This window comes from Balaenoptera ricei, chromosome 13 (genome assembly GCF_028023285.1).
Source record: "Balaenoptera ricei isolate mBalRic1 chromosome 13, mBalRic1.hap2, whole genome shotgun sequence".
NCBI classification, from domain to species: domain Eukaryota; kingdom Metazoa; phylum Chordata; class Mammalia; order Artiodactyla; family Balaenopteridae; genus Balaenoptera; species Balaenoptera ricei.
The window spans coordinates 11,183,209-11,209,128 of NC_082651.1; the positions used below are offsets into that span (position 1 = coordinate 11,183,209).

The following is a 25,920-nucleotide window of genomic DNA, read 5'->3' on the forward strand; positions in this document are numbered from 1 at the left end:
CTTCTTTATGGCTGAGTAGTATTCCATTGTGTGTGTGTGTGTGTGTGTGTGTGCACACACACAAGTCCACTGTCCTCCTTGGCAGCAGATGCCCATTGAAGGAGACCCAGCCCAACCTACCCCCATTTTTTGCTGGAATATTTTATACCACATCTTATTCATCTGTTGCTGGACACAGGTTGCTTCCATATCTTGGCTATTGTAAATAATGCTGCTGTGAACATTGGGGTGCGTGTATCTTTTTGTTTTCGTTCATTTTTTTTTTTTAACTTTGCAAATTCCTTACTTTCATGCCTGTGTGTTTAGAGAGATGATTTATAACTTTTCAGCATTTTTAGTTTTTTAGTTTTTTTCAATTAGGGTTGTTCAGGAAACCAAATCTGCCATGTTGCTGGAAAGATTAAGAGAATTTTAGCCAGTTTTCTTAGAAGAGTTAGGAAGGGCATATGGATGCTGAACAGCCAAGAAACAACCTTGTTTAGAATAAAACAAGGCCTGCCAGCTGGGGGCTCTGCCAAATTGCAAGATGTTATGGCTATCTGCTGCTGTGTAACAAATCACTTCAAACTCAGTGGCTTAAAACAAGGTTTATTATGCCAATAACTTCTGTGGGTTAGGGACTTGGACTTCTGTGGGTTAGGGACAAGCAAGGGTGGCTTGTCACTGCTTCACACTGACTCCATTGGGAGGACTCAAGTGTCTTTATCACTTGTGTGTCTGGTACATGGACTGGCATCCGTGGCTGGGCTCCCCAGGACTGTGGACCAAAGTCCCTACACGTAGCCTCTCTTTGTACTCGGACCTCCTCACAGCGTGGTGGTCTCAGGGTGGTCAGACTTCTTACATGGCAACTCAGGGCTCCAAGAGAGAGAGTCCCAGTGAATGAGACAGAAGCTGCATGGCCTTTTATGACCTAGCCTCGAAAATCAATGGTCACTTCTGCTTTACACTGTTGGCTGAAGCAGTCACAAGCTTGCCCAGATTCAAGGGTAGGGCATTACAGCCCACCTCTCAAAGGGAGGCGTGTCAAAGAAACGATGGTTGTTTAAAAAAAAATCTGCCACATAGGATTTTAGCCTTCCCCTTTCATGGGTGTTTCTCTATGAGACAGGTGGGGCGGGGGTGGAGTGTGGCCTTGCAGTGTCCCTATTTCAGCAGACAATTTTGCTGTGTCTTGTTGTTTTGCTCAGCTGTGTTGCTGTCTCCCGAACTGCTGCAGGTTGCTTCTAACAGCAGCCCCTGCTCCTCCCAGGCCCCCTCTTGCAATTCTAAGACTCCTCTTCTTGGACACCCTTTAACCTTATTTCTCTGAGCGTCTCTTCTCTTTGCTGCTACTACATGGTACTCTGTATCCAGATCTACATCTCTCCAAACTCTCTGTCAAAAGAAAACATCATTCTTTTATATCATGTGGCCTTTTAAGAGGTGTTATCTTAGCAGAAGAGCATGGGCCCTTAGTGATAAGTGTTTTCAGTTTTACCACTCAGTCTATGGGGTAGAGGATGGTTTATCCCCTAGCAAAGGGATTTGGCTACTTAGCAGTAATATTCTTTATTTTCTACTACCACCTCTTTTTTCCTGGGGTGCATGTGTATCATCAGAAGCTGGGTAGATGCGGTGGAAGAGAAATATTCAGGCACAATTTTACACTATACCTGAAAAGCATTGCTTCTTCTGATGCCTAGGTCTGATTCCAGGTCAGATTGGTAATTTACTTCTATACCTTTGTTTGTTTAATATATTTTTTTCAAAATAGATACCATTGGGTTTTTAGTCCACCCTAAATGATTGTATATGCCTGAACCCTAATTGTGAACAGGTTCCTGTTTTTACTGTGGGACTCCTTACCCAGGTAAGTCAGATGGTGGTGCTCTAACATCCCACATTAGTTAAGGAGGCTCTGTCTGCCAGAGCACACGTTGGACCTGCAGAAATCTCTGTGCTTCAGTTCTGCCTTTCAAAAGCACCAGCCAGTCTTTCACATTTTTGTTTCTTTTAATTAGTTCTTAAAATTCCTTTAGCTCTTTAAACTAGAGTAAGCCATCTCCTTCAGGCTAATGTGAGTTAGAGAGATGCTCTTGCTATCTGATTTTCCTCTGGATAAACTACAGTTCAGCAATGTTGTTCTTAAAGTCTGATATTTCCCATTATTTTTCTGTGGTACTAGAATTTTAGCCAGGCACAAGAATAAAGACTACATTTCCTGGTAGCTAGGTGTGGTCATGTGTTCTGGCAAATAGGATGTAAGTGGATGTGTTGTACAGCACCTTCTGACAACCTTCCGTAAAAGAGAGATGGACTCAGAATAAAAATGAATGAACTACTGATACACATGACAACATGGCCGGATCTCAAGGACTTTATGCTGAGTGAAAGAAGCCACTCTCAGAAGGTTACATACTGTATAATCCTGTTTATAAGGTATTCTGGAAAAGGAAAACTACAGCACAGAATAGAGCAGTGATCACAAAGGGTTGGGATGGGAGAAGGGTTTGAGTACAAAGGAGCAGCAAAAGGGAATGTCAGGGGTAATGGGGAAACCTATCAGGCTGCTGGGGACCAGGGCTCCCCTGACTGCACTTGGCGTCAAATGGCACACCAGAGCACTCTGAGTCGGGGAAGAGACATCACTGTCAAGCTATTGATTAACTCTTCCGGGTAACAAATGTGCATTGTAACAAGGGCCTCTAGCTCAAGGTCTGTCCCAAAGGATGGAATTTAAGAGTGGGAAATGTCAGGCACTGTAGCAGGCCAATGCCTAAAGGAAAAGACATCAGGGGCAGGCAGCGCCCCTCAAGTTCATCTGAAGCAGTTCCATTTCTAGTTATGTCAGCCACCAATGAGATGACGCTCTTTTCTCATGTGTCCATACCCTCCCCTTTTTGGTTCCAGAGCACAGAAGAGAACAGAAACTCCTGTGTCAGCCACGGTTCCCAGGCAGCCCCCCCTTCCCACACCTCCTCAGCTTAGGAGAAAGAGGGCTTACTTGCCGGGCACTTGCTGTGCCATCCTGGCCATCTGTGCCACCAGAAGTGCTGGCAGAAAAGTGAAACAGATTGAAAAAACAAGAAAGGAGAATGGAGACTTCCCTGGTGGTGCAGTGGTTAAGAATCCACCTGCCAGTGCAGGGGACATGGGTTCTAGCCCTGGTCTGGGAAGATCCCACATGCCGTGGAGCAACTAAGCCTATGCGCCAAAACTACTGAGCCTGTGCTCTAGAGCCCGTGAGCCACAACCACTGAGCCCGCATGCCACAACTACTGAAGCCCACGCACTCTAGGGCCCATGCTCTGCAACAAGAGAAGCCACCGTAATGAGAAGCCCGTGCACCACAACAAAGAGTAGCCCCCACTCGCTGCAACTAGAAAGCCCACGCGCAACAATGAAGACCCAACGCAGCCAAAAATAAATTTATTTAAAAAAAAAAAGGAGAGTGGACTTTTTGCCTTGATTTAATAGGTTATTCTTCCTTGAACCCCTAATTAGGGTCTATAAATCAACCTCTCAGTCCTCACAAATCCCCTCTCTGATTGAGGAGTGCCTCCAGAGAACCACTGTTTTAATATCCAGACCGTTTCTCCATTTCTTTTAGGTCCTAGATGATACACGTTTCCAGAAGAGGAGGGAGTCCAAAGCGCTCCCTTCTTTGAGTTCACCCTTCACTGAATCCAAAACCGGGGGACAGTGGGAGAAAGACAGGCACGTTAATAGCCTGTAGAATAGCAGTTAGTAGCCTGCAACTGATCTCAGGTGGCCTCGGCCTGCAGTGGCTTGAAGCAGGATTTCGGTTTGTAGCCAGAGACTGAAGTCAGGCCGTGGCAGTGAGAGTGCTGAATCCTAGCCTCAGACCACCAGGGACCAGTGGCCAGTGACAAGGCCCTGGCCCGTCAGCTGTGTAGAAATGAATTTCCACATAGAGTCAGAAAGCAGTGAAACAAAGTATTTATTAGGAGGAAAAAGGGTACGTGTGGATAGGCACACAGGTGGACTCAAAGAGAGGGGCCTGCCCCTGTGGTAGTTTGAATCACTTTTATGGGGCAGTTCTTCCACGTTTCCTTTGGCCGATCATCTTGCTTTGCCTGGTTCTGAGTTCGTATTTGGTATATTTCAGGGTCCTCTCATGTGTGTGCATGCACCTCTTAGCCAAGATGGATTCTAGCGAAGAGGCCTATGGGTAGGTTGATATCACCTACTATGTGGTGGCGGCCCCTCCCTTTTTGACCTTCAAGGAGCCTTTCTGCGCATGTGTAGTCAGGAAAGTGTCCTTGACCTCAGGATGAGAAATAAGCGGTCTCTTATCTGGGCAGGGCTTAGCTTCTCTTCCTTCCTGCTATTTTGGCCCCTTCCAGCCTGGGACCCATCTATCTCCTGCTTCACCATGGGCCATCAGATCTCCTGAGCACTTTATAAGAAATATACATGTCTGGAGAGCCTACTAGAAATTCGTATTCGGCAGATTAAGGGTAGGGCCCAGGCTTCTCTTTTTAACAAATCTCCAGTGACTTCTGTTGAGCAGCCCCAAGACAGGCTCTCCGGCCCAGGTACTAAAGGCACTCCCAATATGGGGGTTGCTTCCGGTTCCCTGCCCGTGGCTGGGAGCAGGGTGAAACCTCCATCCACGTAGCTGATGCCCACTTTCCCCACCCGCAGCTGCGGGAGCACAGCACCCAGGATTCCCCAGTTGACAGGGCGCAGGCGCTGCTGGGTCCCGCCCTGCAGCCCCGCCCCCCGCCTGGCGGCGGGTCTGCGCAGGCTCAGGACGGGTCTCGGGAGGTGGGGCTGGGGCTGGAACTCGGGCGTCCCTTGGACCTTTGTGGCTTTAGCGACTCCTGGCGCGCAGGCTTGCACTGGGCACCGCGCCCCGAGCCCGTGACACAGAGGGGAGTGTCCCTTCGTCTGCCCGCCTGCGAGGGGCTGAGGAGGCCTGGAGCTGGGCGCAGAGTTGCGGGGCCGGTCGTTTCCCTGTGAGGCTCTCCCCAGAATCCCTGCTGCCTACGGGCAGTGGAGGAGCGGGCACGGAGGTCGCAGGTGCGGCTGTGGCCGTTTTTCCTGGTGCTCTGCGTGAGAGCTGGGTTCCAGAGCCTGGTCCCTAGGAGGAGAGCGGCGGAGCGGAGCCCGTGGGCGGAGGCCGGGCGCGTGAGGGGTGTGGGAGTGGGAGCGGGAGAAGAGCATCGCCCCCGCAGCCATGCTGCGCGCCGCTGGGAAGTGGACCCGGGTTTGACAGCCCTGCTCTGGGCGCTGCGGGTTGGCTGGGCGTGGCTGCCGGAGTGGGAATGCCTGGTGTTACCCAGCTTGCTCCCCGCTCCCTGAACCCCGGGAGAACTGCAGGGACCCGGCCGAAGGACAGAGATTTGGACCTAGTGAAAGGACATCGCCCCTTAGCACGAGCTATGGACTCCACAGCATCAGGTTTGGCTCTCGAGGGTGCCGCGGGCCAGAACTCTCCTGGGGGGTTAGTGCTGGGTCGAGGAGGAGGGCCCTAGGAAAGGGCCGGGGAATCCCACTGGAGAGGCAGAGCCTGCAACCGCCTTCCCTGTGGCGGTGCCTTCCAGGCTAAGGAGCGTGAAGTCCCAGCATCCAGAGACCACGGAGGGCATGGCCATGGGAGACTTATCCCAAAGGCCAGCGGACAGAGGGGAGAGCAGGAGGGGATCTCTTCCTGCTGTGGCAGGGAGACGGCAATAAATCTGCAAGGGAGTGGCCCTTGGCCAGGGATCAGAGGACAGTGGGGCCATTTGGAGCTTTGCGACCCTCTTCCTTTATTACTTCATTAAGTAATAATGTTCTTCCAGATCATCTGGGTACAAGGTCAGCAGTGTACACGGTGGGCACCTCCTGTGACCACCGTCCCCCCCAGTGTTAGGGAGAGCGCAATCCAGGTGACCCAGGAGATTTTAAGCCATTCCTTTCTTAGTTTAGAATCTCTTTTCCTTCACCAAGTGGGCATTTTATTTTATTTTTGCTGCATTGGGTCTTCGTTGCTGCACGCGGGCTTTCTCTAGTTGCGGCGAGCAGGGGCTACTCTTTGTTGTGGTGCACGGGCTTCTCACTGCGGTGGCTTCTCTTGTTAAGGAGCACAGGCTCTAGGTGCATGGGCTCAGTAGTGTGGCTCGCAGGCTCAGTAGTTGTGGTGCACAGGCTTAGTTGTTCTGCGGCATGTGGGATCTTCCCAGACCAGGGCTCAAACCCATGTCCCCTGCATTGGCAGGGGGATTCTTAACCACTGCACCACCAGGGAAGTCCCGGGTGGGCATTTTAATTCTTCAGTGCACACGCTCAGGGTCATAAAACTGGCCAATGACAGAACTGGGCTAAATCTCTGGGACTCTCACCCCCTCTTTTTTCCTATATGCCTTGTGGTCTGTAGACCAGCAGCACAGGCTTCTCCTGCAAGCTCTCTAGAAATGCAGACTCTCACGCTCTACCCCACATCCCCTGAACCAGCCTGTTTAGCAAGATCCTCAGGAATCCATATGCACATTAAAGTTTGAAAAGTGCTGACCTGTGCTATACCATGCTGCCTGCCTACCTCCCTGCTTTTGTTGGTGGTGGCCTTAACCACTTCTCTGGCATGGTTGGGGTTAGTTCTTTGTTTGTTTGAAGACTTTAAAAACAGTATGATACAAAGGCCTATAATAGAGGGGCTCTCAGAATACCCTCTAGAGACCTAACGGTGCTTAAGAACATAGAGGACAGCTGCTCAGGAAGAGCTGGCCCCTGTGTTGCTTCCCAGGGATAAGGGGAGAGGTGTAACTTCTTCCCCAAAGTCCTATATCCCTATGTGGCCTCGTCCTAGGCCTTATTTTGTATTGTTAACCTGTCTTATACCCTCAGGTTACATTAAAATTCCTTGAAGTTCTTATCCACGTTTATATTTTCAAAAGGCCTAGTAAATGACCTGCATATTGGAGGCCCAGTAAATAACTCTCTGATAGAGTGGTCAGACTGGTCACACTTCAGCTACCTACAGCTTGTTGTGGCCTATGGACAGGTGGGGACCTCACGCAGCTGTGTACAAGGGCAGCCTCTAGCCCGTCCGTCAGCTCCCTTTGGCCCAGCCTTGTCCCCAGAACCATGGAAGTGACACACTGACTTGGGGAGTCTGGGAGCTGTAAATCTCATGAGGGTTAGCCTTCCTTATGGCTCCTTTTACCTTCCTAGTTCTCCCTTCTCAGGACCCTGCTCTTCCTCCAGAGAGATGCCCAGGAGAAAAGGGAACAGCCAGCTTATTCCTGAAAGCCAGGCCCCAGGTGAGTTGGGGTTCTCTTAATTTTTCCTCAGTTGCCTGAACTATGGATAGTTTTGCCTCCTTTTCTCTGGAGCCTCCTTGTTTGCCAAAGGGAACTGACCCCAATTCCTGCTCTGCAGGAGGCCGAGCCCATCAGGGCTTTTGCTGGCCTCCTTGCCCCTTGCCCAGGGCCCTCTCCTCTCTGCTCAGTGTGCACTCACTCAGATCCTTTGGTTTATTTCTGTAACGGGCGCTGTGGTGAGTACCAAGTAATGTGAGAGCACCCTGGCCCTGAAGGAGATGTCACAGCCACAGAGGGGAGAGGACTCTCGCACCAGGATGCAGCCCCAGTCACAGTAAGGATGTGTGTGGTGTGATGGCAGATGGAATGGCACAGACAGGCCTTTCCATCAGAGTTTGGGAAAAGGAGAATCAGCCTGTGCTGGAGAGGTTGGGGAAGGTGCACGGAGAAGTGGGGACAAGGAGGTTCTGAGGGTTCGGACAGGTGAGGAGGTCATTGGAGGCCGGACCCCTGTGCAAATGTTATCTTCCAGGATTAGTGTGGCAACACACTTAACTTCACTGCTTCTGGCTGCGTGACCTTGGATGAATCACCTAAACTCTCAATGCCCTGGTTTTGCCAACTGTAAAATGAGGATGATAATCATGTTGATGATAATGATGAAAATAATAAAAGCTGTTATTTGCTGAAAACCAAACAGGTATCAGGAACTATTCTACACAATTTATTGATACTAATTAATTTCATCTTTAAAACAGTCCCATTTTGAAGAATGGCAACTGAGGCACAGAGAGGTGACCTGAGGAAACCAAGGCACAGAGAGAGAAAGTAACGTGGTCCTGGTTATCTAGCTAATGAGGGCGGGAGCCAGTTTCAGATCTGGGCTGTCTGGCTCCAGACTCAACCACTCAGTAATACAACCACCTCATGTAGTTGTTGGAGTCTTCCGGCAAATGGAGTTGCCTAGTCCTTGTCAGCTTCAGTTGCGATGGGGATGACGGGGTTAATGGTGACTGTAGAGGTGGATTCAGGTTTGGCTGTAGGAGGCTGGATGTGGAGGGAGAACCAAGTGGAGGGCTGTGAACGCCAGCCTGCATCGTTTCCTAGCATCCAAGATGGTGGTTTAGTGGGATTCTGGCTTGATAATAGACATTTATAATTAGTTTTCTAGTCAATAGGGGAAACTCTCACCAATAAGGAATTCTCTCAAGTAATTAGTAGAGTAATAAAGAGCTTAAACCTCTTTGGCCCTGATGTACACCATTCAGAGGTGTATCAGAGAGCTTCGCCTAGTTATGCTGTGGTAGCAACAGCCCCCAGCTCTCGCGGGCTCACAGTAATGAAGTGTGTTTCTTCTATACGTTGCCTATCATTAGTGGGCTGGCTGTGACTGCTCCACACCCTCTTCACTCTGGGATTCAGGCGGAAGGGTCAGCCCTCCTCTGGGATGTGCCGTTCTTGTGGCTGGGGGAAGGTGCAGTGTGAGACTCAGGGGATGGCTCTCCAGGCTTCTGCCGAGAACTGGCATGTGCTGCTTCTGCGCACAGCCCATTGGCCAGAGCAGGTCACGTGGCCATGCCTAATGTCCATGAGGTGCGAAGGATAAGCCTCCCATAGTAAGGGGCCCAGAGGGAGGGGCAGTAAACATTCTGAACAAACAGTTACACTGTCTGTCTTCTTGCTCACAGATGTTCACTTCCCTCCCTCCTGCACACAAAATTTCTCCCCAGGGGAGATAACCCAAAAGCCCCATCCCGTAAGAGCATCAGGATTGAAGTCCTGGATGGTGTGATATTTTGGACATCAGGTCTGGATATTTCTCCTCTGGATATGGAGATCTATGAAAAAGACAGGCTGCCTGAATCCATATATCCCACATACAGTGGAACAATGGGGCTGGATAACAACAATAAACACCCCTGTTCAGAAAGGGGAACCATGGGAGGAGCCCAGCAGTCCCTGGTCTGTAACAGTTACGAAATTCCACTGGGCAGAGTATGCATATGGCTGATTCACTTTGTTGTGCAACAGAAGCTAGCACAGAATTGTGAAGCAGTTATACTCCAATAAAGATCTTTAAAAAAAAAAAAAATTCCACTGGGCAGACTTGGTGAAGACCTTGGCCTTGGGAGTGGGGAAGTCTTTTGGTTCTATGCAGTGGTTCTGCTCCCTGGGTACAGCTCCCCAGTCCAGTGTTCTCCTTGGCTCTGCCCTCCAGAAGTTCCTTCCTTTTGCAGTATCCCCCTTGGTCACATATGAAGATGATGTTGGAGAATAAACACTTTTGAGGGCTAAGCAGCTTTTTCATTCTGCCTGAGTACGTTGATGGCCCAAGGATTGTTTCAAGTCATGAACATTCAGTGTAACTCTCAAAAACTTGACCAGCTTTTTGTGTACTTCCTTCCATTAGCTCCCTGTGTCAATAGCTTTTCCCACAGTTCTTGTTGAAATATGCCCCTCTCTTTAGACTTAATTGTGGAGCTTTTGGGGTTTCCTTGGGAAAACCATACTTTTAGTCACTGTGAACAATTTGGTCCCACTGAAAGGATTTACTGGGAGCCATCTGAAATTAATAAGAGGTTTAAACAAAAGGTTTGACAATCACACCCATGATTTGGTCCTTTGTCATGCAAAAGCCATATTTATTTTGTCTTTGACCAGCTGGAAATGAGAATTGGTTAAATCTCCAACCCTGCAAGTCCTGGAATTTCTGGACACTTTCTTTGGCCTTCCATTTTTATTTTGCAAATCAGCAAACTCTTGAGCTCATTTTTTTTTTTTCCTGTAATACTGTCAAATGACATGCCAATGACAACCAACTCATACTACTGAAATTATGTTTCCCTCCTCTTTTCATAACATCACAAGCTCATGCTTGCATTGTTCGTCTTTCAAGCTACTGCAGCAACAGCTTTACCCCACAGTTCACCACCAAATTACATCGGTTGCCATCTTGCCAATAAGTTTCCTCACTGCCTGGCCCTGAAGACAGTGTCACATATTTTAGGCTTTTTGTCATGGCAGAACCCTACTTGGAGTACCAGCTTTTTTAATGAGTCAGTTTAGGCTAGTTATGCTGTGATAACAACAGCAAACCCTGAGAGACTTACACCAACAATGGTTCATTTCTTGTCCACATTACACACAAGCTGTGGTTTTGCCCCACATCTTCACTCTGGGATCATTTGCCATTCTCAAAGCAGAGGAAAAAGAAGCAATTGCAGAACCTCCACTGACTCTGAAGGCTTTTGCTCATTAAGAAGCTCATGTCACTTCCTTCACATTCCATCTGTGAAAGCAGATTATTTGGCCACACCTGAGTTAGTGGGGTAGGAAGATCAATTTTGTAGGGAGGGCCAATGAATATTTTGAACAAATAGTATAATCTATCACAAGAGGTTACTAAAGTAGTGAGTTTTCCACATTTGATTATTCTGGACTGCCTTTAACTTAATATAAAATTGTTACTTTGGCTTATTCTATGGAAACCTTAGTAACTAAATGGGATTTGACTTTTAAACGTTTTGGGGGGAAAGTAACAGTACTACCCTTCACTTATCTGCTTTATAGTTCATAGTTTATGGATTATTGTACAATGTAAGTCAAATGAGAGTGTTGCTGTTATAGAGAGTGCCAGGATAGTTCTGGTTGGGACCCACAGAATGGTTGTACCTTGTGGGCACCTGAGATCCAGGGTCTCACACTCAACTTCGCACATTCAGGAACTGAAAAATGATTAGGCTTTGGGGGAGAGGATTTATGTTAATCAAACTCGCAAAAGACTTACTGATTCACCATAAGGCCACTTGGTATACTTTAACTGAACTGTGTGCTGGCAGGCTGTTTTGGGGATAAGTTATTCTAAGCCCCAAATGATTTTATTTGGCCTTAGCAACAGTTGTCATTGAAATCCTAGGTCACAAGTTTCAAAAATACTTAATTAGAAAACTACTGATACCAGTGCATTTCAGAATGCAGAGCATATGAGTTTGTTCTAATTGATTCCATTTAAATGTCACTATATTGAGAGTGAAACCTTTTGAAAACTGAGGAAATGGATTGTATTTCTCTCTTCCATATAAGCAGAGTGTCTCTGTAGGCCTGATTCTCCTGAGACCCCGATTACATTTCTAAGCAGCTTGATGTTGACATATGTGGGCACTGGGTGGGATACCAAGTAGTAAGGATGACACAATCCCTGGAACAGCTTAAAATATTTTTGAGATGATAAAACCCAGAACAGGGGCATTGCGATAGCTAGGAAATCTCGGAATCCCTTCCTGTACATCCTGAGGTTCTACTCAGACACCAGTCTACTCTTCTCCCCAGGGCCATGAGTGTGCTCCCCGAGGGTGCAAGAGTGTCTTCTGTGTTTCAGGACCTGATGACATTTGAGGATGTGGCTGTGGAATTCACCCGGTGGGAGTGGGGGCAGCTGGACCCTACTCAGAAGGACGTGTACCGGGAAGTGATGCTGGAGAATTTCAAGAACCTGGCCTCCCTGGGTGAGCTCAGCTCCTCCAAAGCCCAAAGCCTGCCCATCAGGCCATCTTTATTTCCTTGGTGTTTAAAAGCTAGGGGTGTCTGGGCCTGTTGGCTGATTTTTGCCCTGGGATTCTGGAATTAGACATTTATATTCTCTTTGGGGCCCAGAGATACGGTATTTCTACTCCTTGTTCCTAGGAAAAGTCCCACTCCATATGCACTCAGAATAAGAAGTTTCATGACTCTGCTCCTGATACTTCACAATGCTTATTCTTTGGAGGCTGTCTACAAGCCTTGACCTCTGACATACGGTCATGATCCTTTTCCTTTCCCACCAGGGTTTCCAATGTCCAAACCGTATGTCATCTGCCGGTTGGAGGAAGGGGAAGAGCCCTGTATTTTGGAGAGAGAAATCTCAACAGGTGCCCCCGCAGGTGAGTGAGTTGGACCAAAGCAGATAATAAGGCCCAACTGAGAGTGGGAAGTTCCCCTGAGCCCTTGGTCAGGGGGCTTTTCTTTGAAAAGGTGAGGTCACTTGCCAGGAACCCTCAACACCAGTATTTTGAATACTTGTAGGCTTTTGTAATGTTTTCTGGTGGGAAAAGAAGAGATGTTCATTTTCTTCTCTAGTGTTTATATTTCCCTTGTTACCTATCTCTGCCCACCTTTCGGGGTTCTTGGGGCTGTGCATCATCACTAGATGTCACACGGTCAGTATTAGATGGAATCTAAGGATCAACAGATGTAAGTGCCCAGCAATCCTATATCAGCAGGGCTAAGAGAGTTAGCAAGGGACCAGACTGAACAGTTAAGTAGCCCAGAAATTAAAGGGTTACTGGCAAGGACATCCTGATGGATAGTCAGGAAGATCAAGGTGAGGACACTTCAAGCTTGGTTAAGCTAAGCTGCAACAGAGGTGATTCCAGGAACAAAGACTACTCCTTACTAGCTGTTGATGGAATCTCTTTGAAACTGTTTATTCCTAGGTGATTTGAGAGTACCCCGTAGGCTCCACCCCTTGGGGTAGAATTCTGGACACAAAGCTCTCCTGACTCCCAAGTGTACCCCAAGCATACTGGAGATGACAGTCTGTGTCAGTGTCCATCTCTGAGGCAGAATCAGCCTCAGGCCAGAGCTAACGGTCCTGAAAGCAGGGCTCAAATCCTGACAGCACAGGCTGGGCCTTGTCATGGGAACCTAGAAGAGAGGAGAGAGAGGGAAGATGCTGATCTCCTCTGTATTTAGTACTCTCTTGATCTTGTTTCCTTCCAGAATGAGGGCAAGGGTCTGACGTCTGGATCTAGTCTCATCATCAATATCTGTCTGTTTACAATGTTCTGCAAACATGGCTGTGTTTCAGAATCTCTCGGGGAGCTTGTTAAACATTCATATCCCCAGGAGCCACACAAGACCTACTGGCTCAGAATCTGGCCTCTGGAGCCCTGGTTAGGCATTGCCAGTCATTTTCCTCTTCAGAAGGGTCACTATTATTGTATTAGCTTTCTGTTGTTGCTGAAACAAACTGTCACAAACTTAGCGGCTTTAAGCAACATGTTTATTATCTCACAGTTCATAGGTCAGAATCAAGCATGGGTCTCACAGTGTTACAACCAAGGTATCAGCAGGGCCGAGTTCCTTTCTGGAGTGTCTAGGGAAGAATCTGTTTCCTGTTCCTTTGGGTTGTTGGCAGTACCAATTCCTTGCATTTGTAAAACTGAGCTCCTCATTGTCTTACTGGCTGTAAGCTGAGGGGCATTCCTAGCTTCTAGAGACTGCTACATTCCTTGGCCCATGGGGCCCTTCCTCCACCTTCAAAGCCAGAAATGGTGGATCGAGTCCTTCTCACACCACATCTCTCTGACTCAGCCAGGAAATGTTCTCTGATTTTGAGAACTCTTGTGATTAGATTGGGCCCACCTGAATAATTCAGGATAATCTCCCCATCTCAAGGTCTGTGCCCTTAATCACGTCTGCAAAGTCCCTTTTGCCATGTGAAGTAACATATTTATATGTTCCTGGGATTAGAGCATGGAAATCTTTGGGGGATAATTATTCTGCCTACCACAATCACATACAGTAATATAATACATGGTATATGTATATTACATAATACATAATAATGTGTGGTGTGGACTGAGGTGTTGAGGGAAGACTTTGTGGAGGGCATCTTCCTAACCCTCTTCTCATCTTTACAATCTTTGGACTTATCTTGTGTCCTGGAGTCCAAACACTGTTCTCTCAGGTTTTCCTAATCTCCAGTCACCTGCTTATCTTATTCTTGACACGTCCAAAACTTTCTTCAGACATACACCATTCTTGGAAGAAACTGTACACCTCTTTTAGATATTATTTTATTTATTTATTAAAAATTTTTTTAAAATTTTATTTTCAGCTGCATTGGGTCTTCGTTGCTGCGTGCGGGCTTTCACTAGTTGTGGCGAGCGGGGGCTACTCTTTGTTGCGGTGTGCAGGCTTCTCATTGCGGTGGCTTCTTTTGTTGCGGAGCATTGGCTCTTGGTGTGCGGGCTTCAGTAGTTGCAGCACGTGGGCTCAGTAGTTGTGGCTCGCGGGCTCTAGAGCACAGGCTCGGTAGTTGTGGCGCACGGGCTTAGTTGCTCCATGGCATGTGGGATCTTCCCGGACCAGGGATTGAACCCGTGTCCCCTGCATTGGCAGGCGGATTCTTAACCACTGTGCCACCAGGGAAGTCCCTAAATATTATTTTAAAGGTTAATTATCTTACATCTATTATAGGACTTTACTTCCTCTTGGCACATAGAACAGGTAATAATAGACTGTCTTTTTTTTTTTTTTTTTTTCCCCAGACTGGGAGAGAAGGCCTCAAGCCAAGGAATCAATGCTAAGTCAGGGAATTTCCAAAGAAGAATTATTCCAGATAGCATCAGTGGAAAAACACATTAGAGATGAACTCTGGTCCTCCAAACTGAAAGCAACTTGTGGTTGTGATGACCAGTTAGAGATGCACCCAAAAAAGCAGGAGAGACATCTGAAAGAAATGTCACTCACTCACAAATCTACTACCACCCTTAGGAGAGATCATGAGTGGAGTGAATTTGGGACAAGTGTAGGTTTAAGATCAGTCCCTGTTAACCAACACAGTGTTCTCATGGGAGAAGGATACTATAAATGTGATACAGATTTCAGAGAGACTTCAGGGAGAAATAACTCTCAGAGAACCCATCCAGGGAAGAAATCTTGTAAATGCAATGAATGTGGGAAGTTGTTCCATTTCCAGTCAGAACTTAGGCGCCATCAGAGATGTCACACTGGAGAAAAGCCCTATGAGTGCAGTGAATGTGGAAGAGCCTTTGGTCATATTTCATCCCTTATTAAACATCAGAGAACTCATACCGGAGAAAAGCCCTATGAATGCAGCGAATGTGGCAGAGCCTTTAGCCAGAGTTCATCTCTTGTTCTACATTATAGATTTCATACTGGAGAGAAACCCTACAAATGTAATGAATGTGGAAGGGCCTTTGGTCATACTTCATCCCTTATTAAACATCAGAGAACTCACACTGGAGAAAAGCCCTATGAATGCAGAGAATGTGGGAGAACCTTCAGCCAGAGTTCCTCTCTCATTGTACATTACAGATTTCACACAGGAGAGAAACCCTACAAATGTAACAGATGTGGGAGAGCCTTCAGCCAGAGTTCCTCTCTCACTCAGCATTATAGATTTCACACCGGAGAGAAACCCTACAAATGTAATGAATGTGGAAGAGCCTTTGCTCACACTGCATCCCTTATTAAACATCAGAAAAGTCATGCTGGGAAAAAAACCCTATGAATTCAGATAATGTGGAAAGGCTTTCAGCTGGAGTACACACACCACTAAACCTCAGAGAATATATATATATATATATATATATATATATATATATATATATATATATATATATATATATATATATATATATATATATAATATGAGTGTAATGTATGTGGGAAGACTTCTGGTCGGAGGACCTGTCTTGTTCAGCATCAGACAGGACATACTAAACTGAAGCTCTATTAATATCAAGAGAGGGAGTGGGCTTTTGTCACAACTCCTCCCTTATCAAACAAACACCAGAGAATTCAAACTAGTAAGAAACTATGTGAACGTAATGGATTTGGAAAGGCTTTAGTTAGTGGACACACATTATTCAACATCAGACAATTTATACTGGGGAGAAGCCTTATCTGTGTAATGAGTATAGCACAGCCTTCAGTCACATATTATTCCAAAAACAAAAAAACAAAAACCAGATAACCATACTGGAGAGAAACTCCTCAAGCATGGTAAAAGCTATCAGTAATCCTTCTCTTCTTGCCTTACTAAGCATCAGGAATACACACTAAAGAGAATCGCTGAGAAAGCAGTAAATGTGGGAAGGCCTTCAGTCACAGCACATCCCTTATTAAGCATCAGAGAATTCGTTCTTGAGGAAAAACCCTGTGGATATGGTGAATGTGGGAGAGCCTTCAGCCAAAGCTCTTCCCCTTATAAACATCAGCAAGCTCACCCCACTGGTTAGAAACCCTGGGGATGTAATGCATGTGGGAAAGGCTTTGGTGGATGTTCTGCCCTTTTTGCACATCAGAGAATTTGTACTAGAGTGACTCTTTGAATTTAGTGAAACTGGGAAAGCCCACTAGCCAGAAGCCAGAACTATACATATTGTATAGTTCCCTTTATATGAACTCCACTAGTAATAATGTGTGTCCTCTAACTAAAGCCTTTCCAAATCCAAAACCCTCAGCATACATTAAGGCTTCACCCAAAAGGGAAACCCTGGGAGCTTAATGAATGTGAGGAAAGTTGATTCATAAAGCTAGAGCTGAAAGGAAGCTAAGAAACCACCTAGTCTGGTGATCTCCTACCTGCTGGGGGTTGTTTTTATAACCACTTGTGTTCTGTCTCCCCATCCTGTTACTGATGGGAGAGGGGGTGCTGTGTGTGTGAAGAGAGTGAAGGCTGATGAAGGTGGAGGCACCAGTGACCTAGCCCAGCCATATTTTACAGCTAAGGAATCTGAGCTTCGGAGAGTGCCGTGCCCTGGTCTATACACCTAACTGCTGGACTTCTTTCCTCCTGGTTCACAGCTATAGTTTGGGGATTCAGAGACTGAAGGCCTTCTCTGCACAAAAGCTCCATGCACTTGTTTCTCTGTAATACATGTTACTTTTATGAGGCAGTAGAGTACTCTTATTAAAGTTTTTGCGAGCAAAAAGCAATTTTAATAGATCTTTATGCTACTAGATTTGGGATTTTTGAAATAAAAAAATTTTAAACATCAATTAAAATATGGGTATTATTAAAATCAAAACCTCAAAAACATTATCCTAAGTGAGAGTAGCCAGATGCCAGGGACCACATATTGTATGGCTCCCTTTATATGGAATGGCCAGAAAAGGCAAATCTTCAGAGACAAAGTAGATCAGTGGTTGCCTGGGGCTGGGAGTGGCAACTGGGAGTGACTGCAAATATTTCAAGGAATCTCACTGGGGTGGTGGGGCTATCCTAAAACTGGATTATGGTGATAGCTGAACAACTTGGTAAATTACTAAAACTCATTGAAATGTACAAATAAAATGTGAGTTTTATGGTATGTAAATTATACCTCAACTGTTTTTCAAAAATCAAATATACAGACATACCAACTGTTGCTAAACCAATTTTCCTATCTCGTCTGTTACTTCAAGCCATCTGTGTGTCTTTGCTATCACCTTCTATTTTCTGTAATGGTTATTCCTAAGTTACTGGGTCTCAAGTTCATATCATGTTGTCTCTGCAACCTATGTGGAGAAGCCAAGACCAAGAGCTGTCATAGGCCAGAGGAGTCTTGACTAAAGGAATTAGCTTACACTAAGGACAGTCGTTCAAACATTTAAAGTCCAGATGAGGTAGCTGAGCCCAGAATTCAGGGAACCAGCTCAAAGTGGGTCCATGCAGACAAGCAGGATCTAGGGGTACAAGAGGTTGGCAGAGGGGAGTAGGCAGGTAGAAGGCACAGGAGGCATCTGGACAGCTAAGATCATGATGCCAGCCTAGGCGCCTGAAAATCATGGGAAATTCTTCCCAGAGATTCAAAGTTCACAAGCAGAAATAGCAAATATTTTACAATAGTAACAGCTTAGTTTGCTCTATCACACATTTTTTCCCTCCAGTGCCCTTCTCTAACCCCCGCCCAGGTCACTTTATATACCTGGATACCTGCAACAACTTTGTAGCTGGTCTTTGCCTAACATCTGTCCCTTCCTCTTGTATCTCGACCACGTTAACCATTCTCATCAGCGTGCACCCATTCGCACCCCTGAAAGCCTTTGTACTGCCTACAGGATAAATGCTCACCTCTCAGTTTAGCATTTAATGCCCTCTCCAGTCTGCCCTAACCTCCTGCTGCTCCTGACAAGAACCTCTATTTCAGAAAAACTAGCTTGCCTGCAATACTTAAGACATGCCTCTGCACTTCCCAGCTTGGGCCGTTCTGCTCAAGCCGTTCCACCAGCCTGGAATGCCCCCTCCACTGTCTAAAGCCTAATAATCAGTCAGAACCCTGTTCAAAGGTCCCCTCCTTGGGGAATAATTCTCTTGAACACTGATGAGAAGTCAGGTCTTATTCATCTGCAATTGTAAAAGCATTTGTTGTATCCATAAATATTTAAAAATGAACAATATATAGATAGGGATAGTTCTTATCACTGTCTTGATCTATTTAAGTCACGGGTTGTTTATCATCTTGCTACTTCTTTGTCTCCTGAACCAGATTATAAGCTGCTTCAGGTCATTTCTCATACTTCCTCTCAGAAATCAGCACCCAGTAGGTCCTTACTAACCACGTATTAATTTGAAAAACAACTTGTATTGCCTGTTTTCTCAGTGCTCTGACTGCACACTTTCTACTAGATGAAAATCTTTCCTTCTAGAACACTACCAATCAAATATTTTCTTAGAAAAATACTATATTGCTCCTGTAATTATTTTTCAATTTCAAATATAGATTAGCATTGTTCCATCTTTTGGGGTTGTTGTATGCGTATATGAAAATTCATTGCTATTTTATTTTGTAGCACTACAATGACTTCTCATTCCAGCTACCCAGAGTTGGGCCAAACTTCACAGGTTAAGGAAACAGTCACCCACAAGACTGCTCTCACTTCAGACACCAGCCATGAATTGGGGGTCCCTAGGTCACCCTCTGACCATCTGGCTACAAATCTGGGAGTTCCCACTACTCTTTCAGACTTGGTAATTCTATATAACTACTCTCAGAACTCAAAAAAGTGCTGTATTTATTATGGTAATTTTATTATAGCAAAGGGATACAAATCAAAACCAGCCTAAGGAAGAGACACATAGGGTAAGGTTTGGGAACAGCACAAATGTGAGGCTTCCCCAGGAACACATTACCCTTCTGGCATATTGATGTGTAACAACAATACATAGAGTGCTTCCAGCCCAGGAAACTCACCTGAACTTCGTTGCCCAGAATTTTATTGGGGTTTCATTACATTGGCGTGATCAGTTAACCACACAGTTGAATTCCATCTCCAGTGCCCTCCACCCCCAGGTTGGGCTGATACCATGTGGCTCAAAGCCCCAACCCTCTAATCACTTGGTTGATCTGTCAGGCATGGCCAGTCCCCATCTTGAGTCATCTCATTTGTGTAAACTAGGGGCCAACCACGAGTCACTTCGTTAGCATAAACTATCAGATATGGTCCCTGGGGGGGTCACTATGAATAACAAAGATATCCTATCACTCAGGAAGTTCCAAGGATTTAGAGGTTACCTCCTAACACATTCAAATCAATGTAAAAATGCTTCTTCAATTATTATTCAAATAAGTCATAAAAATAAAGACTGTACTTTAAACATTCCTCATCAAATAATTGCAATATACCACTTCTGCTTGCAGACCACTGGCAAGAACTTAGACATAGGACTATGGCTGATGGCAAGGGAGGCTGGAAATGGAAGTCTTTGTCCTGGGCAGCAATGGGGCCAATGAAAATTGGGGGATTCTATTACTAAGGAAGAAGAGAAGGATGGATATTGACAAATGACCAGGAATCTGTGCCTGAAGACCCCAATACTTCAAAGCCATTTGGGAATGAGATCATATCCATGATCCTCTCTGGGTCTCAGTCTTCTCCTCTGTAAGATGAAGGGCTTTGCACTTGTGGAAATAAATGAAGACTACCCAAATGAGAAGAAACAGGCTGTTTATTTAGAGCTTGCCATAGCAAAGGATCAGCCACTATCACCTGCACCTGGCAGAGACCCAAAGGCATGAAGGGATTAAGAAAGCTTTACGATGAGAAGAAAAAAAATGAAAGCTTCAGGTATGCTCTGACTGGAAGTTGTCGGCATGGGAAAACTGGAGGGGGGTTAACTAGGAGCAGGATATCTTATGTGATTGGTTTGGGCAGCATATTTGGTTTTCTATGGTTGGTTCTAAGTTGGAAGTGAGGGCAAAGAATAGGGGGGAAGTAGCAGTCATTTGGCTGTTCTGAGCTGATTGCTGCAGAGGCTGTGGTTTGGCTTCCAGGCTGGTTGCTGCAAAGGTGTGGGACAGAGTTCTATTGTCATATAAGGTGTATCCATTGTCCATTGGTATATTTAGTCCCTCAGTTCTCCCTTTTGGTCATTTTCTTGCTTGAGAGAGGTTGACCAATTCAGAGATGCTAGAGAGCCAGATATTTATGGAGGATTGTTTGGTTGTCTCCATAGTAAACTAATCATGAGATCTTTTTGATCTTTTTGTTGTTGTATCATCATGGCAATCATCTGATGAGAGAGAAGCTGTGCAGAAGCATTGAGCCAAGTAGTGTTTTCTTTAAGGTGATGTACTGCCTGTTCTACCATGCCTGTTTCATTGAGCCAAGTATAGCAATGGCATAGATGCCCCCATGATTAGTCGGTAAGAAGTTTAGTGCAAAGCAGTTGCCCATAACTACTTGAGCCAATGAGCTGAGACAAATCTACAGATCTTCAATCTAGGGAAGAGGTGATGTCATTAATAACTTCTGGCAGAGTTAGTGAGTGATAGGTCTCTTATAGTCTTTTTGTCTTCCACCACTGGAAATACTGCTCTGATTGTTCACATAAACAATGAGTCAGCAATTCCCCAAGGCAGAGTGCATGAATAATTAAGGGTGACCGCATTTTGGAGCTCTTGCCTGGGTTGGAATTTCCAGCACTGGTGATTTATAAAGTTAGGATTTCTATATACAGACAGTTTTGGGATGCTATTCCTAAAGTGCATGAAGTTTTAGTCTGAGGAAAACGAGACCTGTTGACCTGGTTGCAAAGGAAGTAGAATCCATTAGGGGCACATAGAGATCCAGGAAAAAAGTTGTTCATGACATGAGATGGGAACCAAAGCCTCACATTAGCTCTACTATATATTTGGATCCCTTTACTTTCTTCCAGCTGATAAGTAACTGGCCTACTACCCTAATGAAGGTTGTTGAATTCAAATTTAGAATTACCTGGATTCTGATCAACAGATTGTGATAATTGGCTCTTTTTCTGGGAGAGTGGGACACTAGCAAAGTCACAGGTTGATTTCTTTAAGGTCATTTGTCCCTGTAGGTGCTAATGGAAAAACCACTGGCTTTAATTCTCTATAGTCTTATTTGGTGAGACCAGAACCGTTCATATATATTTATCATGATGGTCTGCCAATAGATGGCATATCCAGCAGTTGGTGAGACTTAGAGTAGTGGCTACTATTTAGGATAATCTAAGAATGGCATTAGAATGAGTACACTCTGGGGACTTCCCTGGCTGTCCAGTGGTTAAGACTTTGCCTTCCAGTGCAGGGGGTGCGGGTTCAATCCCTGGTTGGGAAGCTAAGTTCCCGCATGCCAAAAAACCAAAACATAAAACAGAAGCAATATTGTAACAAATTCAATACAAGACTTTTAAAAAAAGAATGAGTATGCTCTGACCTAACAATTATAATGAAGAGGAAAGAAAAGAGAAAACGGGTCATTATGGGTGGATGACAACCAGGAATCAATAGAAATGAGAAGGATAACTATAAGCAAGCAGATGAAAAACAAAACAAGACTTTTTTTGAAGTATAGTTGATACAGTATTGTGTTAGACAAAACAGGGCTTTGACACAGGTCTTGGTCTGACATCTTGGGCAGAAGCTATCTGTTATCTGAAGTCATCTATTTATTCCAAAGGTCTTTGGTCAGCTGTATACTTCTGAAGACCAGCTGCTTCTAGAGCATCTGGGAGAATGCTCAGTTTGAAGTCCTCTACTGGAATAGGCTTCCAGTTGTGTCAATTTGGAAATTCTTCTTTAGTTGTAAAATATGTATTGAAGAACTGACCCCCTGGAGTTTCACTGCTGTATTTTTTAACAGTACCCAATAAGGTTCTATACAATAAGGTTCAAGAACAATTTTTCTCTGACGTCTCAGACAAAAATCTCATGGTTGAAGATCACAAAGAGGCTATTTAGGAAGATGCTGTGGGAAGATGTCCTTAACCTGCTGATGATAGGACTGGGTAGAGTACATGAATCCCTTGTAATATTTTTCCATGTCTGCATGCAGCAGGGTAGAGTCTAGTATTGGAAGTGGAATCTCTAAATAAATGGGTTCAGTTCTTAGATAACTGATGTATCCCCAAGGGAGTGAACCATATGGCCATAAGGGCTTCTGGGAGTACCCTGGCCAGGGAGCTAAAGGGTTTCTGAGATTTTTGCTAATTTTAAGATAAGGATGTCATTGATTCCTGTAAAGTGTGTGCTTTGATCACCTGATATAAAAAAATGGGATGTGATAGGTTGGATACACAAAATCAAGCAGCTTTTAGTAAGCACTATAGCTTTTCATAGCAACTAAATGCTTCAGTCCATCATAAAAATAGACATATTAAAAACTAAAACACATACCCATTTCATGAAGGGTAGGAGCTGGATAAAATCCATCTGAAGGTGTCCAAGGATCTTGGAGGCTTTGGTTCCAGGCCATGTCCCACCTTTAGTTTTTCCAAGATTATGTTTATAGGTGACACGTGACCTAAAAATAACCTGTTAAAAAGTTTTCTTTTTAAAGTTTATTTACCAATGTTTAAGATTGTAACCAATTTGTCTGTATCATGATGCGTAGTTTCATGGAAAAATTCAGCTGTCATCTGAAATCATCTGGCGCCACCAAGTGGCCATCTTGGGAGCACCAGTGATGATCTGAGTGAAGGTTACATTTTTTAACATTCTTCTTTTTCAGAATCAGGGGTTAAACATTGATATTCTATAGTGGCCTCTCTGAATTCCTCCAGAGATTTATCCTTTGAGGGTTTAGTTAGGAACCTCATCTTGGTTAAGGCTGCTTGTTTGGCCTAATGATCTGCTAGTGCATTTCCTTTCACTTCCATATTATCTCTTTTGTATGAGCCTCAGCCCTTATAATAGCCACCTCTCTAGGAAACAGGAGTGAATCCATAAGTTCTTGCTGTCCATTTTTGATGGGGATTCTAGGAGAGGTTAGGAAACCCTCTTTGTTTCAAAGCATCTCAAAGTCATGTTCTGATCTCAAGCATATCTCCTATCTGTGTATATACTTACTCTCCGGTCTTTGGCCAGTCGACTAACTATATATAGTAAGTGCAATAAGTTCTGCCATCTGGGCTGCTTGTAACTCAGGTAGAGGACTACATTCTAAAGAGAACTTAAATTAGTGACACCATATCCTTCTTGATAAACTTTGGTTTCATATTTGAGATATGCTTCATCAACAAAAAGTTTTTAATTGGAGTCTCTAGTAAATCTGAGCAAGGCACAGAAAGTTTCCTAACTAAGGTAAGACAGTCATGAGGTTCTCCTTCTGTTAGGGGCAGGAGTGTGGCAGGGTTCAGGATGCTGCAGTAGTGAACAGAAATGTGAGAGGGAGAGAGTAACAGAATATAATAAGATGTTAATTAGCAGGCTGACAGTGTAAACTCTCTCTTTTCACAGATGACATGATCTGATATGTAGAAAATCCTAAGAAATACACTAAAAACCTATTGGAATAAATGAATTCAGCAAAGTTTCTGGATACAATCAGATCAATATACAAAAATCAATATTTCCATACATGATCCATAAAAGGAAAAAACTGATAAACTGGACTTCATCAAAACTGAAACCTTAAAAAACAAACAAACAAACAAAAAAAAAAAAACAAAAAAAAACCCTGAAACCTTTTGCTTGGTGAAAGACCCTATTAAGAGGATGAAAAGACAGGCTACAGGCTGGGAGAAAATATTTGCAGACAACTTATTTCAAAATGTACTCCCATCTAGAATACACAAAGAACTCTCAAAACTCAATAGTAAAAGAAACCAAACAATCCAACTAGAGAGTGAGCAAACATTTCACCAAAGAGGACATACAGATGGCAAACAAGCACGTGAAAAGACATTCAAACATCATTACCTATTAGGGAAATGTAAATTAAAACCATGATGATTTATCACTACACAACTATTAGAACAGCTTAAAAAAGTGTTTTTTTTTTGTTTTTTTTAAATTTACTTATTTTTGGCTGTGTTGGGTCTTCGTTTCTGTGCGAGGGCTTTCTGTAGTTGCGGCAAGCGGGGGCCACTCTTCATCGCGGTGCGCGGGCCTCTCACTATCGCGGCCTCTCTTGTTGCGGAGCACAGGCTCCAGACGCGCAGGCTCAGTAGTTGTGGCTCACGGGCCCAGTTGCTCCACGGCATGTGGGATCTTCCCAGACCAGGGCTCGAACCCGTGTCCCCTGCATTAGCAGGCAGATTCTCAACCACTGCGCCACCAGGGAAGCCCCAAAAAGGTGTTTTTTAAGTGACAATTCTAAATGCTAGTGAGAATCAGAGGAACTAGATCTCTCACACATTGCTGGTGGGAATATAAAATGGTATGGCCACTATGAAAAAGAGTTTGGCCATTCTTAAAAAACAAAACATACATTTACCATTCAATCTAGCAATCTCACTGCTTGGCATTCATTCTAGAGAAATGAAAGCTTATGCCCACACAAAAACATGTACATGATGGGTATATACCTCTAAGTATTGAAAGCAGGGACCTGAAAATCTATTTGTACCCCATGTTCATAGCAGTATCATTCACAACAGCAAAAAGGTAGAAGCAACCTAACTGTCCATTGGCAGATGGATAAACAAAATACAGTATATACATACAATGGAATATTATTCAGCCTTTAAAAAGAAAGGAAATTCTGACACATGCTACACAAGGATGAACCTTGAGGACATTATGTTAAGTGAAATAAGCCAATTACAAAAGGACAAACATTGTATGATTCTACTTATAGGAGATAGTTAATCAAATTCATAGAGACAGAAAATAGAATGGTGGTTGCCAGAGACAGGAGAGAGAAAGGAATGGGGAGTTTCTGTTTTGCAAGATGAAAAGAGTTCTGGAGATGGATGGTAGTGATGGTTGCACAACAATGTGAATGGACTCAGTGCTCTGAACTGTACACTTAAAAATAGTTAAGATGGTAAATTTTATGTTATGTGTATTTTATCACAATTTGAAATTTTTTAAATGTCAAAAAATGCACATGAATATTCACAGCAGCTTTGTTTGGAACAGCCAAAAATTGGAGAAAAACTACATATCCTACAATGATGAATGGTGGAACAAAAGGAAGAAACTATTGATGCATTCAACAACTTGGATGGACATCAACGGTATTATGCTGAGTGAAAAAAGCCAATCTCTCTAATTCCATTTATATAACATTCTCAAAATGACAGCGTTTTAGATATGGAGAACATATTAGTGGTTGCCAAGGGTTAGGGATGGTTGGGGAAGACAGAAGAGGGAGAATGTGACTCTAAAGAGAAAGCACAAGGGATCTTTGTGATGATAGTTCTGTATTGTGATTGTGGTGGTTATAGAAATCGACACGTGATAAAAATTGTATAGAACCACACACCACCCCCAAGAATGCATGCAAACTGATAAAATCCAAATGAACTCTGTGCATTGTATCAATGTGTACAATGGTTTTGATACTGTATTATAGTTATACAGTTGACCCTTGAACAACATGGGTTTGGACTGCATGAGTCTGCTTATATGCAAATTTTTTTTCAATAAATACTGCTGTACTACATGATATGCAATTGGTTAAATCCATGGATGCGACACAACGAATTCAGAGG

At 44.4% G+C, this 25,920-nt stretch overlaps 1 protein-coding gene across 6 annotated transcripts; it reads left to right on the forward strand.

Moving 5' to 3' along the window:
- The first annotated feature begins 4,808 nt into the window (after nt 1-4,808).
- Nucleotides 4,809-25,800, forward strand: ZNF514 (zinc finger protein 514). 6 transcript variants are annotated; one of them, XR_009506495.1, is made up of 6 exons: nt 4,809-5,409; nt 7,162-7,250; nt 11,629-11,755; nt 12,074-12,169; nt 19,661-20,087; nt 25,346-25,800. XR_009506495.1 is itself a non-coding variant. In XM_059942892.1 (5 exons), the coding sequence occupies exons 1-5, from the start codon at nt 5,274-5,276 to the stop codon at nt 25,411-25,413; spliced, it is 534 nt and encodes a 177-aa protein (XP_059798875.1). In that variant the 5' UTR covers nt 4,809-5,273; the 3' UTR covers nt 25,414-25,800. The 6 variants fall into 6 exon arrangements, 4 of the variants coding, with proteins under 4 accessions (XP_059798875.1, XP_059798876.1, XP_059798874.1 ...); XR_009506496.1 differs by lacking the exon at nt 25,346-25,800 and adding an exon at nt 23,720-25,247; XM_059942892.1 differs by lacking the exon at nt 19,661-20,087 and having other exon boundaries at nt 25,328-25,800.
- Nucleotides 25,801-25,920: the final 120 nt, after the last annotated feature.